Below are 18,199 nucleotides of genomic sequence, written 5' to 3'. Positions count from 1 at the left end.
GTTTTATTTTCGGTTTCTGAGTTGGGTGTGTAGGCTATGTCACCAAATCTAACTTTATATTACCTTAATCACTGTCTTGTTGGCTAAAACATAGCACCATTTTGAAACATATCAGCAACTCCTAGCAACTGTTAGCTTGGCTTAAAATATTATTTACACAGCGCAGTGTTACAACTAAGCCGCCAAGTGTACAACGATAATGAAATGAAAACAGGGAGCCACACAACTTTTCAGGTTTGAGTATTTATTTATATATTTATTTTGCCACATTTAACTTTGTTGGACTTTCACAAACAATGTTGGAATTTAAATGTTTTTTTCTCTGTTTGGATGAGGGATGGATGTATGGCTTCTATCTATACAGATCTACAAACAATATCAAACTATACAGATAAAATAGTACTGAATTATGTGTGTTACACACGAGTGTTACAACTAACCCCTCTGTCTGTTACAATTAACCCCGCATATGGGGTAAGTTGTAACATCTAAACTTCTGTCACTTTCAGTGCAACTGTACGAAAATGGTAGGTCCTAGAAAAAAACTTTAAGTGTTTTAAAGTTGTATAAAATAAGATTAATAACTTAATTATTTTTTTGATAATTGAGCCAAAACCGAAATGTGTTAGGTTGTGCCCCGCTCTCCCCTACATTTTCTTTGTTGCATGCGCAAATTATGATCACTAATACAAAATAAAACACTTTATTCACAAAAATGTCCCTATTTGTACAAATTGCTGCACATTCGTTCAATTCTGAATTTTGCACACATGAGTTGAAAGCAATTTATTTGTGGATAGTAAAACATATCTGCAACATTGATCAAGTTCACGGATAATTTTGTGTGCATTTATTAATACTAAAATCATAATAAAGTATACTACAAAAAATCAGATGAGTCCAGAATATGAACGCAACGTGTTTAATTTCACGTTAAGCATTTTCCTCCCATAGAAAACCATTATAAGAACGCTAAATGTGGCTTAATGCATATATAAGAATGTCCCCTTATTATGTCGAAATAACAAGTTATTATGTCGAAATAATGAGATATTATGTCGAAATAACGAGATATTATGTCGAAATAACGACTTAATATATGAGATAATTTTCTTTTTCTTTTCTTTTTTTCACCATGCGGTTCAGGGCTTCTATAGTCTGGATATTTGCATTTAGAGATAAAATGCAGATGCTTCTGAAACCTTGATACATGAGATTTAATCAGGGATTCTTTCTACTGACCTTCATTTCCATGACCAAAGGGGAAGAGAAAATTGAGATATGAAGATGAATTAGGGCAGCTCTGGGCTGGTATAGCTGGAAGGGGATGCTCTCATGAGTCAACTATTGGAATCCTAAATCCTAAAGAGTTTACAAGACAGGCTCACTTGCACTATTTTTAGCTAGTAACAGTTGCATTTATGGTAATTTATCTATTTTACTAGTCACTATGTTCTCATAACACACACGCACAACCCTCACTTGTTATAACATGACATATAAATCACTAAAATCTTGCTAATTTAAATAGATTTAAAGACCAAACTGCAATTCATTCAAATGGCTGATAAAAATGACAGAAAATAAGAAATTTGACAAAATTGACAATACCAGAAATATTTGGCCTTGTGGGGACATTTTTTGTTCCCCATTAGGAACCAGCGTAAATCATGTTTTTTGAAAATGTAAAATAGCAGAAAGATTTCTGTGAGGGCTGTGTTTATGGGTAGAGTTAGGTACAGTTTGCAAAGTATAAGTCTCCATAAATCATGGAAACCCAACGTGTGTGTGTGTGTGTGTTTTAAACCACATTAAATCAAAATACAGCATAACAAATGGCTGCGCACAGTTATTGACCACATTTTCGACTTCACTCGATATTGTTTATATGCAGCTGAAAGCTAACAAATGCACATTCTGAGAAATGTGACATGGTATCTTTCTAATTTCACCATGTCTAATGTATTCAGACCCAGTCACTCTGACACCACCTGAGAGCTGAGTCAACTTCATATGCCTCCAACACCCACAGGCCTGCTGCTCGCACACAGGAACTTAAGACCATTTACTCAGTTTTTCTCGCTGTGCCTGCATGCGCTATTCTTCTCCTCTGTCTTTTTTGCTTTCTCTCTTCCCCCCTTCATTTTCTTCTTCAAAGTCGCATCTCTGGCTGCCTGCTGAGAGGGGTGTTGAGAAAGTTAATTTACTGTTGGCCTTATATGCTATGCTTGGCCTGTCTCAGTCAGCACCTGCCCTAGCTTTGACACGGTTTGACAGTTTGCCCGATTCATCTGCCCAGGGGCTGTCAGTCAAACGGCCAGTCATGGGCATTGTAGTCAACACTGAGACACCCCAGAGCACAGGGCTGACCGGAGCCAGGTCACACACGACAAATTACAAGAAGACCCTCATTCATTTTTCTCATAATAAGTTAGTGATTATATTGTCTGTCATTGAGACATCTTTAATGTGATGTGTGAATAGAACTGAATGGGCAAGTGGTGGACAGATCCAAATTTCACATTACATGTGAGTGCATTTGTGAAAAAGATTGTGTTTCATTTGAATGTTCTTGATAATGTTTAATTGCACATAGGTGGAGTAAAAAGTATTTTTAAAAGGTTAGTTCACTCTAAAATTAAATCATGTACTCACCCTGGTGCTGTTTTAATGGCGAATGATGATAGGGCTTGGTAAAAAAAAAAAGTCCTTCTGTCCTTAGATGTTGGTACATGGATACTTTTTTGGGAATTTCTTGACGTTGTATTTCATGATGCATTTAAGTTTTGGTTTCTTATAACTTTCGTTAAATAGTACATCACAATTTGGTTTAGTTTGTACCACACCCTTTCGTATACCCCCAGAACACTTAGAATACATGTCTTGCATGGGGTCATTGTGTGATACATTTGCATCTTTTTTAAAGCTTCTAAGAGAAACAGACTTTATTTTTACTTTATCTCTACTTATCACATTAATTGTCTATAATTATAACACAGCTCTCTGGAATACTTGATTCTGATTAGTCAATTGAACTAAACACTAAATATTTTATGCTCATTTGCTTATTCATTTGAAGCAACTGTGTAATAAGCAGGGCAATGTAGATGGTATGTCTTTGTTAAAACGCAAACAACACACAGGTAACTCATGAACACGCTTTTTTTACTCAGACTCAACTCATCTCTTCGTATGGTACACTCATGTACACTCAAAACCTTGTGGTGACACCACATCTCTCTCTCTTTTAACTTAGTATATTCACTTATGTTCTGTACAACCAAATGCTCTGTTTTAACACAATGACATTGCATACTAGTACCAACATTTCAGTACCAATGTTTCAAACATGAACTTAACATTCTCCCCTGAATTCAATAGTCGCACAACATGCATTACAGAACATCACTTTACTCTATATGCATTTGTTACCTTATCACTCCCCTATGTAAAGTACTTTTCACATGGAATCAATAGTACATAACATAGTCCCGAGCCCATACTCCATCAGACAGTTTGTAAGTGTAAGGACCAGTCTTTTCCAGTACTTTCAATGGTTTTGAAAATGCTGAATGCAGCTTAGGAGGAATACCTCGTCGCTTCACGTCGTTCCACGATTGCGATCAGTATATGTTTTGGATATTTTCTTTCACTCGATCCACAATGTTCTGCACACATGGTTGATAAAGACGCTGCAGTGTCTGGAATCCTGAGATGTGAAGTTAGGTGAAGTTTAGCATCTGTCTTGCGTTTAACAATTCAGCAGGTGAACGCGGAGTAGTCGAATGAGGTGTAGCGCGGTATGCTTGTAAGAATTCCCTTGTGAATTCTCTCCAACCTTTGCCTTCCAGGGAAGTAGTTAGCAACGCGTGCTTCAGAGTACGGTTAAAAGGCTCGGCCTCTCCATTGGCACGAGGATAATACACAGGTGAAGTTAGATGCATAAATCCTCGGTTTCGCAGAAACATCTCAAACTCTCATGGCATGAATTGAGAGCCGTGATCAGAGATCATCTTCACGGCTGAACACAATTGAAAGAAACTGAATGACAGCTGATGAGGTTACCTGAGGCGTGAAAGCAATCTCTGGCCACTTAGTAAAGTCACAGCAAAATGACATTCTGCTGGAGCTTTGTCAAAGGCCCCCACATTTTCTATACGTTTCTCCCATGCTCCATCTGGAAGGGGTACAGGCTAGAGTGAGAACGACTGCTGACTTGTCATATGTTTGACACGTAATGCATGATTTGATGGCTGTCTCAACCTGGGTATCCATACCCGGCCACCAATACAGTTCTCTGAGTCTTTGCTTGGTTCTAACAATGCCTTGATGTGTGTCATGGGCCAATGCAATGAACTGCACACGCAAAGTCTCTGATACTAAAAACTCTGTGTGCCTCTTACCACGCAATCATCCTGAAGAGAAAGTTCATGTTGGATTTTGTAGTATGGCGAAAGATCAGGTCCTAGGCCCTTAGGGGATTTTGGCCATTTGGTCATCAGTAGGTCACGTAGCTCACAGTATATTGGGCAGGTAGCCCTGAATTCATCAGCAGATATGGCCGTGAGGGTTGAAGTAAGTGCGACCACTTCCACGTCATCCTCCAGCACAGGACCTCTGCTCCGTAATGGCAATCGAGACAAGCAATCAGCTGTAACATTTTCATGTCCAGGTTTGTACTGGATGTCATAGTCAAAAGTCATCAACCTAGCTGATCACAGAGCAATCTGAAGTCCTGCTTGTCCTTGTCCCTTCGTAGTGAGCAGTGTTATGAGTGGACTGTGGTCTGTACATAACGGAAAACATTGCCCCCACAGGTAAATTCTCCATTTCTCCGTTGCCTACACACATGTGGAGTACTTGCGTTCTACCTGTGTGAGGGTGCGTGATGCAAAAGCAACAGTCTTTTCAGACCCGTCCAGGTGCATTTGGGTGAGAATGGAGCCCAGAACGTAATTAGAAGCACCAGTTGTAATGATAGTGTGTAGCTCAGGGTCAAAAAGTGTCAGTGCAGGGCTATTATTTATGAGGTCTTTCACCCGCTCAAAACTTGTCTGTGCCTCAGTCGTCCATGTGAATGAAGCAGATCCCAGATTCAATGCTCTGAGGGACTCGACCGCTGCAGAATAATCGGTATGAATTTTGAATACCACGATGTGAGCCCAAGGAAAGAGCGTATCAGTTGGTGGTGGAGGTTGTGAAACTGCATGGACATGAGAAGCATCCGGCAGAAGTCCTTTAGCTTATATTACGTGTCCTAAGAATGACAGCTCCATCTGTCTGATGTGGCATTTGTCAAAGTTCAATTTAAGTCCAGCTGCTTCCAGACGCTGAAGTGCTGCGTTCAAGTTCTTATCATGTTCCTCAAAGGTCTTTCCTGAGACAATGACGTCGTCCAAGTAACATTGAACACGTGCAAGTCCTTCGAATATGGTCGGCATCAGTTTCTGAAAATAACTCAGCCCTGATGCCAGTCCAAGGCAGTATGCTGTTTTGAACCACACCTGTAACACATTTTCCCTTGGGATGTAGGTGAGCGCATCGCCATCACTCCTCGTAATGTCTGTGCATTTTTCCCCGTTTCGTGGCTGGGTCTGTTGTGGTGATGACGTGACTGTTGTATAACTTGTACTGTGCCATCTGCCGGTTTGCTCATCACTTTTGCCTCAGCCTCTACCGTTTCTAATTGGCTGGCAATTGTGACAGTTTTTTCAAAGTAAGATCCACTTCTAGGAGTAAATCATGATCAGTAATCATCCCGTATCATTTCCTCGTCCATGGTTCCGAATTCGCATGTAGCCGCAAGCTCCTTTAGCGCCACAACATATTGATCCGTAGTTTCACCACGCCATTGCGAAATCTGTACCGTTCAGCTACCACATTCACTTTTGGCTCGAAGAATGTGCGAATAGCTTGCAATGCCGTGTTGTACTTATCATCAGTAATCTTAAGCATGTAAAAAAGTCTCTGGTCTTCTGCCCCCAGGTAGTGAATCAGTAGAGCACATTTTCGGGCTTCCGACAGCTCTTCGTCCATTGCCAAGACGTAGTTTCCGAAAACACGGATATATGCCTTAAAGGGGGGGTGAAATGCTATTTCATGCATACTGAGTTTTTTACACTGGTAAAGAGTTGGATTCCCATGCTAAACATGGACAAAGTTTCAAAAACTAAGTTGTACGTTTGAAGGAGTATTTTTGTTCCAAAAATACTCCTTCCGGGTTGTCACAAGTTTCGGAAAGTTTTTTTCGAGTATGGCTCTGTCTTACGTAAGATAGGGCGGAATTTCCTTATATGGGTCCTAAGGGCACTTCTCCGGTAAGATCGCGGCCGCGCGCGCACTCGTAGACCAGAGCAAGAGAGTGAAAGCAGTTCGCCATCAAAGCGCCCTGCCCGGCTTTTGGGAAGTCAATGTCACCAAAGAAGTGTGTTTTTGGTTGCCAGGGCAAGACAACCCTGCACAGATTCCCAAAGAACCCAGCATTAAGGAACCCGTGGATGGAGTTTGTTTTCCTAAGCATAAACGGAGTTGTGTAAGACTGTTGTTCCCTGCATTTCGACGATGATTGTTTTATAAACAAAGCCCATATCGACGGATTTGCAGATCGTCTAATGCTTAAGGATCGAGCAGTCACAATGATAAAGGTTCGCGGTCGTGCGTTGGAACCGGACGGTGAGTAAAACTGTTTGTTGAACAAATGTCTCTGTGTGTTGTCACTAGCTTGGCGCGTTAGCACAGCTAAGCTCCGCCCACACGGCCCGCCCCCAGCCGCTCGGTTTTTTCCGGAAAGACTCGGTACAGCCTATCTTTCTGTTAAAAATTTAATAAAACAAAAGACTTTTTGGAGATATGAAGGATGCAATATTACTCTATAGGTACTCAAGATTAACAGGAGATTGAGTGAAAATGAGCATTTCACCCCCCCTTTAAATGGCATCATACATTTGTAGAAAAGGTGTAGGCTGACTTAAATTCCACGGCATTCTCGTCACTAATATGTTATGTCTTTGTAAAAAGGCAAGCAACACACAGGTAAATTATGAACACGTTTGGCACACTTATGTACAGTCAAAACCTACTAGTGCCACCCACAGGACAAGTGGTGACACTAGACTAGAGTACAGTATAGTCAGATGGTTATTATAGCAAGTCAAACCCCTTCAAAATCTAGAAGGATGCAAGACCTGATCGCCATCCCCATCAGGGTTTATTTTGCGATAACAACCGGTTGACTGTGTATTATCACTTACATAAATATACTTATTCTCACTTTGCTGAATAATGTTTCTCTGATTCAGGGGCCTGCAGAGATGTGTTGAATGAAGTTTCTGAATCAGCAGAAGGGAAGAAAAAATCAGCTGTTTCTTTAAGGGGAAAATGAATGACTTTGTTTTAGATATTTGTCATTGAGGTTTATGAATACTGATAGAGCATCCTCTGGCATAGAAAATAACTGACTGAATCATGTGTCGAGAACAACAGCATATTTAGCTGGTCTGTGTGAATGTTTGAACATTCTGAATCTTCATTACTACTATCATTGAGCGGGGACAGGAATTCTGAATGAGTACAAACAGAACACAAGAATTAGGGTTTTTCCAGATATTTGGGTCTGATCATTCTTTGAATTCATTCATTCTCCTCAAATGAAGAATCTTTTTCTACACGCTTTGGGATAATTAGAATATTTTTTTATAAAATGTTTGATCTTTCATCAACATCAAAAGCAAAATCACAAAACCCTCTCATTCTCTCATCCACGAATTTCCTAGGGCAGAAAAAAGCAAACACGAACAAAGCCTTTGTTGCATTATGTTTGAAAAGGTGAGGAAGAGGTAACATTACTGAATAATAATATTTCTGACAAAACACCCCAGACTGCTGTCTGCAGTTCTGTGGGAGAGTTGAGATATGTTTGAATGCAATGCATTTTGAAGCACACAGGAAACAACATAAAACCATGAACACTTAATGTAACAATTATTTATTTTAATTACACTGTACAATGCGAAATGTTTTCTTTTCAGCATGGATTGATTTTAAAGAAAGAGTTCACCATAAAATTCTGTCATCATTTACTCTCTCTCTCTCTCTCTCTCTCTACTGGGAACTGGGAACACTCTTCAATGCTGTGGCATAAGGTTGGCATATGGCATAAGGGGCGCTTCAATGCTGTGGCATAAGGTTACAGTGTTAGATCCCTCTAAAGAATTGCTTTTAAAGGTTCAAAAGGCATTTGTTGATTTCTTCTGGAATGGCCATCATTGGCTTCCTCCTGGAGTGCTTTATCTTCCCGTTGCAGAGGGAGGTCAAGGCCTTAAACATGTTGAATCCAAAATTGCTGCAGTGAGACTACAAACATTGCAAAAACTGCTATACTGCTCTGATAGTATGCCGTGGATTGATTATTGTTTGTATATTCTTAAAGAACTTGGAGGAACAGACCTTGACAAAGAGCTATTCTTAATTGAGAAGCCTTGTGTTGAAAATGTGTATTGTTCTCTTTTTATGTTCTATTTTTCAATCATGGAGTTTGTTAAAATTTTCAAGAGTGGGTGATGAAAATGATGGAATGTGCAGAACCTTTGTTTTTTAACCCTCTTTTTAAGCTACAGCCTCCAGTATCAGGTTCTGTTATTGAAATGTTCTTGAATGCTGGAATAACTAGAGTTATAGATCTGCTTGATATGACAAGAGGTCAGTGGCGAACGGCTCAGTCACTTGCTGACCAGGTTGGGATGAGGTCAGTAAGAATAGTGGAAGGGGTAGTTAAGAGCTTTAAGGCTTGTTTCCCCCCAGTATTCACATCATTTGCTGATTCTGCTTTAAATAATGGCTTGTTATCAAAGACTTTTGCGGCATTAAAAGTTGGAAACTGAAGAGAACACTAAGGTTCTTTTGTTAAAGGGGTTTGAATTTTTGGATTTCCAAAGTATGGGGAAGAAAACGGTTTATCATGTTTGTGCTATAAATCGGCACACTTTGGACAGTTGAAGGAAAGGATAGATACTAAATGGAGGACGTACCTTTCAGTGCCCAGAGATGTGAATCCCTCATGGAGGCTGTTGTATAAGCCTCCTATTCCAAATGTGGAGATCTAGAGTGGAGAATACTTCACAGTGTGTTGGCTACAAATAATTTTGTTTCTAAATCTAATGAAGTGGTTTTACCTGAATGTTCGTTCTGTAAGGCTTCCGATACTGTATTTCATTTATTTTGTGTGTTCAACTGCTGGTTCCACTTTTTGTACTTTTTGAAAAACTAATTATGAAATTGGGTTTTTCTTTTACAAACACCCTTTTTATTTTTGGTTGCAACTATAAACAGTCATGGCGCGAACATTGTGTGCTTGCCAATTTTTTAATGGGCCAAGCCAAGTTAGCAATCCTGAAAACACATCAATGTAAAAATGCTGGTCAAGATGTTGATTTGTTGTTTCTTTTTAAATCATTGGTAGAATTTAGGGTTGCTATTGAATTTGCATACAAACAAACTGATAATGTACCTTTTTTTATAATGAGGTGGGGTGTGAGAGATGCTTTAGTGACAATTAGTGATTTTGGAAATCTGGTTTTTAATTGGTAAAATTACCAATTAAACCTGGCCATATCTTTCTTTCTTTCTTTCTTTCTTTCTTTCTTTCTTTCTTTCTTTCTTTCTTTTATTTAATTATGTGTGTTTTGTATACTAGCTCTGTAATGTTCTGGAAAATGGGGTAAATTAAAAGGGTTTTAAAAGTAAAAAAAAAAGTCTCTCTCTCTCTCTCTCTCTCTCTCTCTCTCTCTCTCTCTCTCTCTCTCTCTCTCTCTATGTTTGGAGCCCATTGATTATCATTGTGTGGACAACCATTGTGTGGATATATTTCTAAAAATGTCTTCTTTTGTGTTCCAGAGAAGAAAGGAAATCATGCAGCTTTGGAACAACATGAAGGTGAGCAGTAAATAATGACACATTTTTATTTTTAGATGAACTGTCCCTTTAAATCATAAAACAAGTTTAAAAATATGTCCTAACTTCCCTAAATACTCGACAAGCTAAAACTAAGAGATGCAGTCAGACAGATCAATATTTAATGTCCATAATAAGATTTTTTTTTACTTAACAAGTTTCTAGTGGTAAGTTGAATGGAGTATTACAGCTGAATTCCACTGTTACGCACAAACGACATTTAAATAGAGCTTTAGAAGTTCATTAATGTCCTTTTCTGAGTTAAGTGAACTTAATCACGATTGTTTTACAAATGGAGGAGTGCAATGCTGACGGACATCTCCAGAGACACTGAACCTCAAACTAAGCTCATCTTTTGACTGAGACATATAAAACCCATTATTTCACAGCAATACCAATTGTGAATACAGATCAATGTAACTGCAGAAACGGCGTCAGCAGAAAGTTTTCCTCTCACCTCAGGGTGCATCTCTCAGGATTCGTCATCAGTTTTAATAATGTGGAACAGCGTGACGTTAAACAGTACCTGGTGGCCATTGTTCCAGCCGTAAAGTGCACGATCCCTGGCGTTGTAATCCAGCATGGACATGTGAAAGTACTGGTTATGGATGGGGATGTCCATATACTCATAGGTAGAGGTTTTGGTGGAATAAGAGTAATACACCTTAGCCCCGGTCAGATGGGAGTTGGTGATGTACAGCGTGCCGCAGATCATGAAGGACTCACCAGCGTTTCGTTTGGAGTATTCAGTGTTCCAAGAGTTCAGCACCTGAATGGTCAGAGGATCCAGCCGGCTTATCACTATATTCCCTGCATTCTGATTGGTGGCGTAGATGGCCCATAAACCGAGCTCGTCTGCCATCAGGTCAATGTCGGAGAAGCCGCCCCAGGTGTACGGGTAGACGTTGTGGAAGCCAGCAGACTCAAGCGCTCGTTGGGTCGTGACCCGGCCACTTTCGAAGCTGTATCTGACGATGATGTTGCTCTGGTACTTGTTGTAGTACAGGGAGCCGTTGTAGACCACATGATTGGTGCCCGCCCAGTGGAACGGAAGGTTGTAGGTTCTTGACTCAATCCCAGCTACGAAGTCGCTCACCGATTTGTACTCCCTGACTATCTTGTTGTTTGTATAGCTGTCCATGTACCAAACCTGCATTAGAACGTTACAAATGTGATGAGTAACAATCGAAACTTGAATTTGAATTATATGAAAGGAATCATTTATAGAGCGCAACAACAGGGATCAGGAAGTAAAAATCAATTTCAAAATCAAATCGTTAAAAGAAAATGAATGTTGTTCTTTTGAAATTTCTATTCATCTGAAAAATCTATATAAAAAAAAAAGTTTAAAATATGGTTGTATTTTTATAATCTAAATATAAATAATTTTTTTTTTTTATTTCAGTAAATCATTCATAATGCATCGGGTTATCTCACCATGAAATAATTATATTACACAGTCTTACCTTTGTCTCTTTTTCTTTTCATATATTAAATATAGATTTTCATGTAATTTGTGCTTCAAATCAAGTTGTATATGCTGTGATTGATTTCAGAGCTTGTTGGTTCTGTTCATGCCTTTGAACATGCCTTTTTTTTCTTCTTTTTTATGAAGGAAAAAATAGTTCCTGGAAGCAATGCTGCTGAAAAGGCTCGGCTGAAAATGCTGCTGCAGGCACAGTTGCATAGCCATAGATTACCTTGTTGTTCTTAGGTGAAGCCTGAGGGTCTGTCATCCATGCTCCAAACCTCGTTCCCGATGTCTTTACGGTGATGGGCCCCGTGATTTTCATCAACTTACCACAGGCTGACAAAATGGAGAATGATAAGGAATATCGGCTGTTATATAGACATTTTCAACCTAAGTGTATTATCAGTCTGAAAACACATACCATGCCATATATAAGAAGAAAATACCATCAAAGTCAAGTTGAGTTTCAAACTCACTGAGCTTGTTCATGCAGTTCCTCAGTCTTCCCTCCAAGCCAAGGACCCTCTGCTGGAGTTCCTCATAATCATATGCTCCTATCTCCTCCTGGATAGCAGTCAACACCAGAGACAGGTTCCTGATCTCCAGCTTGAACTGGGAAATGAGCGTGGCATCAGTCTTGTACTGCTCCAGCACTGGAATCAGCGGCTGCAGTTCATTCATCTTCCCCTTCAGCTCCTGAAAAAAACATTTAAATGGGAATCACATGAGGGGAGATTAACTTACATTAACAGAAACAGATTCAAGAGCACAGCTCGCAAGAAGTTCTGAACAATAACATGTTAGACCGCAATGATATTACTGCCTGGAAATGAAACATGACCTTTACAGGTTTACAGGATTTCCAAGAATGTTGAACTGCGTGTGGCCTTTTCAAATGCTTGTGAAGGATAAAGATTAGAAGCTTTTAAGCAGGATATGATTCTTCATTCTTGGAGAGTAATGGCAAGAGTTTGGCTTTTTCAAACCGTTCTGTTCACATGAGAAAGGACCATTGATTTTCTCTGAGGCCTGACTTTAATGGTAGCCCACCTGAAAGTTTTTAGTCAATAACGTTCTTCGGTTCGACTCGATTTGTCTGAACTTTGATCGGAGTCCTTTTATCTGGCTCTCCATTTTCATGACATACTGGAAATCCCTCTGGGTCCTCAGGTTCAGCACTTCGATTGATTGCGACATGTTCTGAATCTTAAGAGAGAAAGATGAAGTTAGGATCCGTTAATCATTCTTTGAACTGCAAAATGGAAGATGCGAGATTTGAATTATATTTCCGACTGGTCTAAATCAGCCCTGACACTGTGTCTCCAAGGAATTCTGCATTTCCATAATTCAACTAAACACAACCAAAGCAAAGACAGATAGATCTCAGAGACAAACCACAACTGACACAAAGAAGTGACTGTATCGGTTAACCCTAGTACCTCCTTCACTAGCATCCTCCAAACAAAAAAAGACACAGAGACGTCTTATGGGCCAATAAGCTGGCCTTTTACTGTAACAGAGAAGAAAAGCGTAGGAAGCAGGAACGAGAGGGGGCCTAAAACACCCTTCAGGCCTTTACGCATTACCATCATCTTTATGCTCCTCCACAATCATCTGCAGAGAAGCCAGCGGCATTCTTAACTGATGACAATGGAGAGCAGTCTAGCATAATGCTTTCAAATCACTGCAATGAGAGCTTTTGTTATCCGAACCAGATCTCAATATAAAGCGACTTTAGAGACTTAGACACACAATATGTGCGCGCACACACCTTCTCCAGTAACAGGCGGAGCTGTCTGCTCTTTGCATCTCTGGAGCACAAGCTCTGTTCTGGTGCCACCACCGTACAGATGCAGCGGCCGTCGGCATCCTGCGCTGAACTGTACACCTGCCAGCCTTCCTTTGGTCTGATGGTCTGGACACAAACACAGGCATGCGTGAGGTTTTTTGTCTACAAATAAATAAACATAAATACAAATTCTAATGACATTCTTAGTGCAATGAATTTCAATGACATACAAAATGACAACATTTGTATGCCTTTAAGCAGTGAAACTGAACACATTTGCATGGCACAGCATTCACTGCAGTGCTTTTTTTTATTAACCATTTAGTTTGCAATGTAGAACTTATTACATTTGTTAAATGGAGAGAATATTGTGTAAAATCGATGTGTGTGTGTGTGTGTTCATATAAGAGGTATTTGAACCATTAAGAACATACAAGTTTTAAAATATTATAAACATTATAAACAGAACATTTATTTAATCAAGCAATGTTTTTATATTGCAGGATCGGTGACGTCACATGGGCAAATACATTTGCATATAAATGCCTCCAGAGCAAGACTTTTAACAAATAGATATAAATCATGGCATTTACATCAGTCGCTGACATTTGACACTGGATGTGAGCGTCACGTCAAAAGCAAACAGAAACCATTATAATCCCTGGCACTGAATACACTGGATCCCAGAAACAAGTGGATGTAATAAAATTTTCTTGATCCCACAAGCATAGCCCTCATATTTCTAGCTTACCTTTCAGTAACACTTTTCTTAGTCTTTATATATATAAGTATTTTAATGCATTAATCATGCCTTGTAATGCACCTTATAATGCATTGTATGATCTGAATAATTGTAACCACAGTTATTACAATACTATCCACAGTTACACCTTAAAACACCAAAACAACCCATTTCATCTGAAAATACTATAATATTAACTTTGGTTAATGGACATATTGCAATATAATGTACATTATGAATACCTTTATAATGCATTATACATACAGACTTTTAAGTAAAGCGTAACCAAACTGTCTGGCTGAAAGGATCCCAAATCTGTGTCTCTGACTGTATAAGACATTATACACTTCATTTGAAATTATTTTCAAATTAATACAAGCACAGGAGAAATATAGTTCAGTTTCTACGTACTTCACTGAATATTAATTTTGATTCACACTGATTCATAATTCTGAAAATATTTCAAGCACACACATGGCAAGGCCAAACATATGTGTTTTGACAACAAAACACACTATGGTTGCAGTGGGTGTTGCCCCACTGCAACACCTTCATGATAAAGCCTCTCTCTCTACATTCATCCCCCCAAATTTCCCACAATTGTCTGCAACATAAAGGAGCTTTGTAAACACCCATATTCATTTTTCCCACTCTCGCAGCGGGCTTTGAAAGGCCGGCTCTGGGGACTAGCCTTTTACAGGCGAGCTGAAAAAGAGAGTTCTTTACACATTCTGGCACACTTCCTCATGCTGCTGCAACTAACAACTAACTGCAATTTCAGCAAATTGTAACATATCCAAGTTGGATGGGTACTTCCTGCTAGTTCACAGCCATTATGAGATATGAGCAGAGGGATTCTGCTCCTCAAATAAGACCTGCAGCTGGGTTAATTAAGCCTGGATGAGAGAGATCCTCATGACATTCTCATAGACACTACGGATTTCTTTGGTTTCCAGTCACATATGACATGTGAAATTCATGCAGTTATCTTGCTGCTACATGACAAATAGTTGATCTGATCTTGACCCAGTGCTAAAATAAACCCTTAGGAATTGCATACAGATTACTAGTAGTGCTGAGAATAAACGCTAAGGAAGAAAACATTTCCTCATTTAAACTCATCAACATCCGCAACTGTAGATTACTATTGAGCTCTCGATATAACAAATGATATTAGTACTAAAATAGTACATTACAACTTTATATTATGTCTTTAACTAAATTACAATGTTAGCATTCTGTACATACAACACGTGCTGTTACACTGTATATTTAAAACAACTGCATGTAATTATTGTAATTATAGGCTACTCTTGTACTTACTGAAGGAAACATGCATCTTAATTTGCATTGCAGAGTAAACAGTAATATATACTAATATAATAGTTGCAATAGAGTGGAGAAAGGAGATGATGGGGAGAAAATAGGGGCGGTGGTGGGCTACACGGTAACTCTTGTTCTGTGAAAAGGCACATGCAATATTCATGCACTGTTTATTTGTCCAACAGGGACCCTAATACAAACCTTATTCATAAGGCTTTCCCTAGTAGCAGCAAATGGAAATCTCATGACAGTTCCTCAGAACAACATACTGTACATAAGTTCATTGTATTGTAATGTAAATAGCATTTATCTAAAAAAAAAAAAAAAAAGTGTGATCCAAGGTAAAATAAACAGCCAATGCTCGGTACAGGCGGATGCTTAAAACCTTTGAAACAAGACCAGAAATAAGAGACCGCAAGCTGAAAGCTTTAATGCACAGTAGATCATTCACTGTAACAGAACAGAGGGTCTAACAATATTCTGTGACCATTTCAGCTACAATCAAAGAGAAAGTTACATGAAATGGAAAACACGATTTTTAAACACAATGTTAGGGTATCCCACGTCTATCAAGGTTTTTTTTTTTTTTTTTTTTTTTTTTTTGTCCCAGTTTAAGTATTACTGCATTTCCTTCTCTCCATCTCTCTGAGGTTGTCAGTAAAATGATATTATCGGAAGAACGCATAGTTCTCATAAGACATGATCATAATATAACACTGACAGCTAATCACTTTGCATATACATTTAGTTTTGCGTATGTTCTATGAGTCACTGGTGTAGTCGGAGCTGGGCTCAGACATGTCAAGTTTCTGTCTAAGTCAGTAAGGTGCGGGTGCGCATCACTCACCGCGGAAGGGCAGTAGCCGAGCAGAGCGAGAAAACACAGCGGTTTCAGCACCACGAACAGCGCCCGCATTCTGCCTCCAGACGAGTCTCCCTCCTACGTCTCTGTTACAAGCGGATTCACTCTCCGATGTTTCAGATCGAGCTTCTCGCCAGTATCTTGGGATCGGGAACCCTCGACAGAACCGCTGAAAGTGCGTGCGCTGTCATCGTCGCTCTGAGCGAAGAAAAGTTTGAGATGTGTGGAGACTCTCAGCGGATATTACATCATTACAGCATCTCAGTGCGGGGTTACACTTTCATTAACCAAACTTAATATATCTAAGAGTAAATTAAAGGGATACAATCACGACTTTTATGTCTTTGCAACGTGAGGAGGAGTAAGGATTAAACATAACCAAAATGTTCATTAGATGTTGCTCAATAGGGGTGAGAATTGAAAAGAATCGAACGATGGTTCCTTAATTCTTATTAATTCGATTATTTTAGCGCTTGTGGAGAAAATATATTTGGATTTAAGGAATTAAACTGTACTTTTTAAAGTAGCATACATTCAATAAAATCATCATGGCTAGAAGCTTAATAAAATTAGTTAAACAACAACAACAACAACAACAACAACAAAAAAGGTGGTTATCATTCGTAATTTTTTTTAACTCTTTCCCCGCCAGCGTTTTTTAAAAAAAGTTGGCAAACACCCAAATGTTTTTTAATCATTTGCACAAGTTTCATGACCCCCAGAATATTGTTGTATGAAATGTCTGAGCATGCAAAATGTCAAAAGAAAGAACAAGCCCTCTTCTTTTAAACAAACATAATAATAATAATAATAAAAAAATATGCTAGTTTCATGCATTCCGTTTTTCTCAACACTTGAATTTGGGTAAGTTTAATAAATAAATAAAAACATATTGAGCAAAAAGCTGAGAAAAGCGTTTTTTTGTCAAATAGCCTACTATATGTAGGTTACCCCGATCCCTACCGGTGTTGTGTCACACCGAATAGCCCAACAGTGCAAGAATACTGTCAGAAAGAATATTGCCTATTTAAAAAAAAAAAAAGAAGAAAAGAAAAAGAGCAGAAACTGTTATCGGTTTCCAAACCTATTTCTCTAATAGCTACTTTTTGAGGCCTAATACAACTGGGTAACCAGAACTGCAAACTTTCAATAATGAGTCGCTTCATTAACCAAGAAAACAAGCATATCAGCACATTATCTACAGATACAGACATGCTAAAATTACCTCATCAGAGGTTAGAGCATAAACTTTCACTGCACCTCTGCTCAAAATCTCAATTAGTTGCTTGGCAACATGTGTGGTTAGCCTGTCTTTTTTTAGAGGAAGGCTTCTCTCTTTATCTGTTCCTTTATCAAAAGAGAAAGTCTTGTTTACTTTAGTGTCATGTCCGTTTAAACAATGTCAGTGAAATTACATTTATTTGAAGACATTACTGCTCAATTAAAAATAAGTTGGAAGTTTGAATGATGAATGCAGTCATTTAAAAGCCAGGAATGCACCACTGAAATCTGACGGCACCAGCTGGGTGTATATTTTAAAGTATATTTTAAAACTCTGTTCTCCTATATAGCAGAAGCTGCAGGAGTCACCTTGGTCTTTCCAGGAGGTGCCCACCCCTCGAGAACACATCAGTCAAGCTATGTATCAAACCTCAAAACAGCTGCAGACAAGACATCTCAGAGGCTGTCTTCATACCGCAAGCCAACATGTGTCAACCATAGAGAGAGAGAGAGAGAGAGAGAGAAAGAAAATCATTAACCATGCCCCAATGACCATTATCTTTCTTGTTATGGGCGGATTTTCAAACACTAAGACACTAAGATAAGAGTACTAACTACATAAGAGATAATGCACAGTCAGCCAGCCATCATTGCAAAATTAAGTTTTATTTTGCACGGTTGACTGTACTTTATCCCATTTATCACAAGGGTTACAAAATTCTGGGAATTTAAGTTGGAAACTTTCCATAGTAATTAACCGGACTACATAGGAATTAATGGCAAATTAACTGGAAATTGCTACTTTCCCTAAAATGAATCGCTACTTTTCCTAAAATGAATGGA

General features: G+C 38.9%; 1 protein-coding gene and 1 long non-coding RNA gene across 3 annotated transcripts; one reads left to right on the top strand and one right to left on the bottom strand.

The window, feature by feature from the left end:
• Positions 1-211: 211 nt before the first annotated feature.
• On the top strand, positions 212-13,846 carry LOC307161769. The gene is made up of 3 exons (XR_013821803.1): positions 212-234; positions 9,892-9,930; positions 13,712-13,846. It is a non-coding gene; the product is annotated as an uncharacterized lncRNA (long non-coding RNA).
• olfm3b (olfactomedin 3b) lies at positions 9,860-16,339 on the bottom strand. 2 transcript variants are annotated; one of them, XM_079876710.1, is made up of 6 exons: positions 16,121-16,339; positions 13,191-13,334; positions 12,470-12,625; positions 11,896-12,115; positions 11,649-11,755; positions 9,860-11,098 (listed from the first exon to the last, which is right to left on the bottom strand). In XM_079876710.1, the coding sequence occupies exons 1-6, from the start codon at positions 16,187-16,189 to the stop codon at positions 10,421-10,423; spliced, it is 1,374 nt and encodes a 457-aa protein (XP_079732836.1). In that variant the 5' UTR covers positions 16,190-16,339; the 3' UTR covers positions 9,860-10,420. The 2 variants fall into 2 exon arrangements, with proteins under 2 accessions (XP_079732836.1, XP_079732835.1); XM_079876709.1 differs by having other exon boundaries at positions 11,866-12,115; positions 16,121-16,325.
• Between the last annotated feature and the right edge of the window lie 1,860 nt (positions 16,340-18,199).

This window comes from Squalius cephalus, assembly GCF_949319135.1.
Source record: "Squalius cephalus genome assembly, chromosome: 7".
NCBI classification, from domain to species: Eukaryota; Metazoa; Chordata; class Actinopteri; order Cypriniformes; family Leuciscidae; genus Squalius; species Squalius cephalus.
This window is presented reverse-complemented; position numbering and strand designations above follow the sequence as displayed.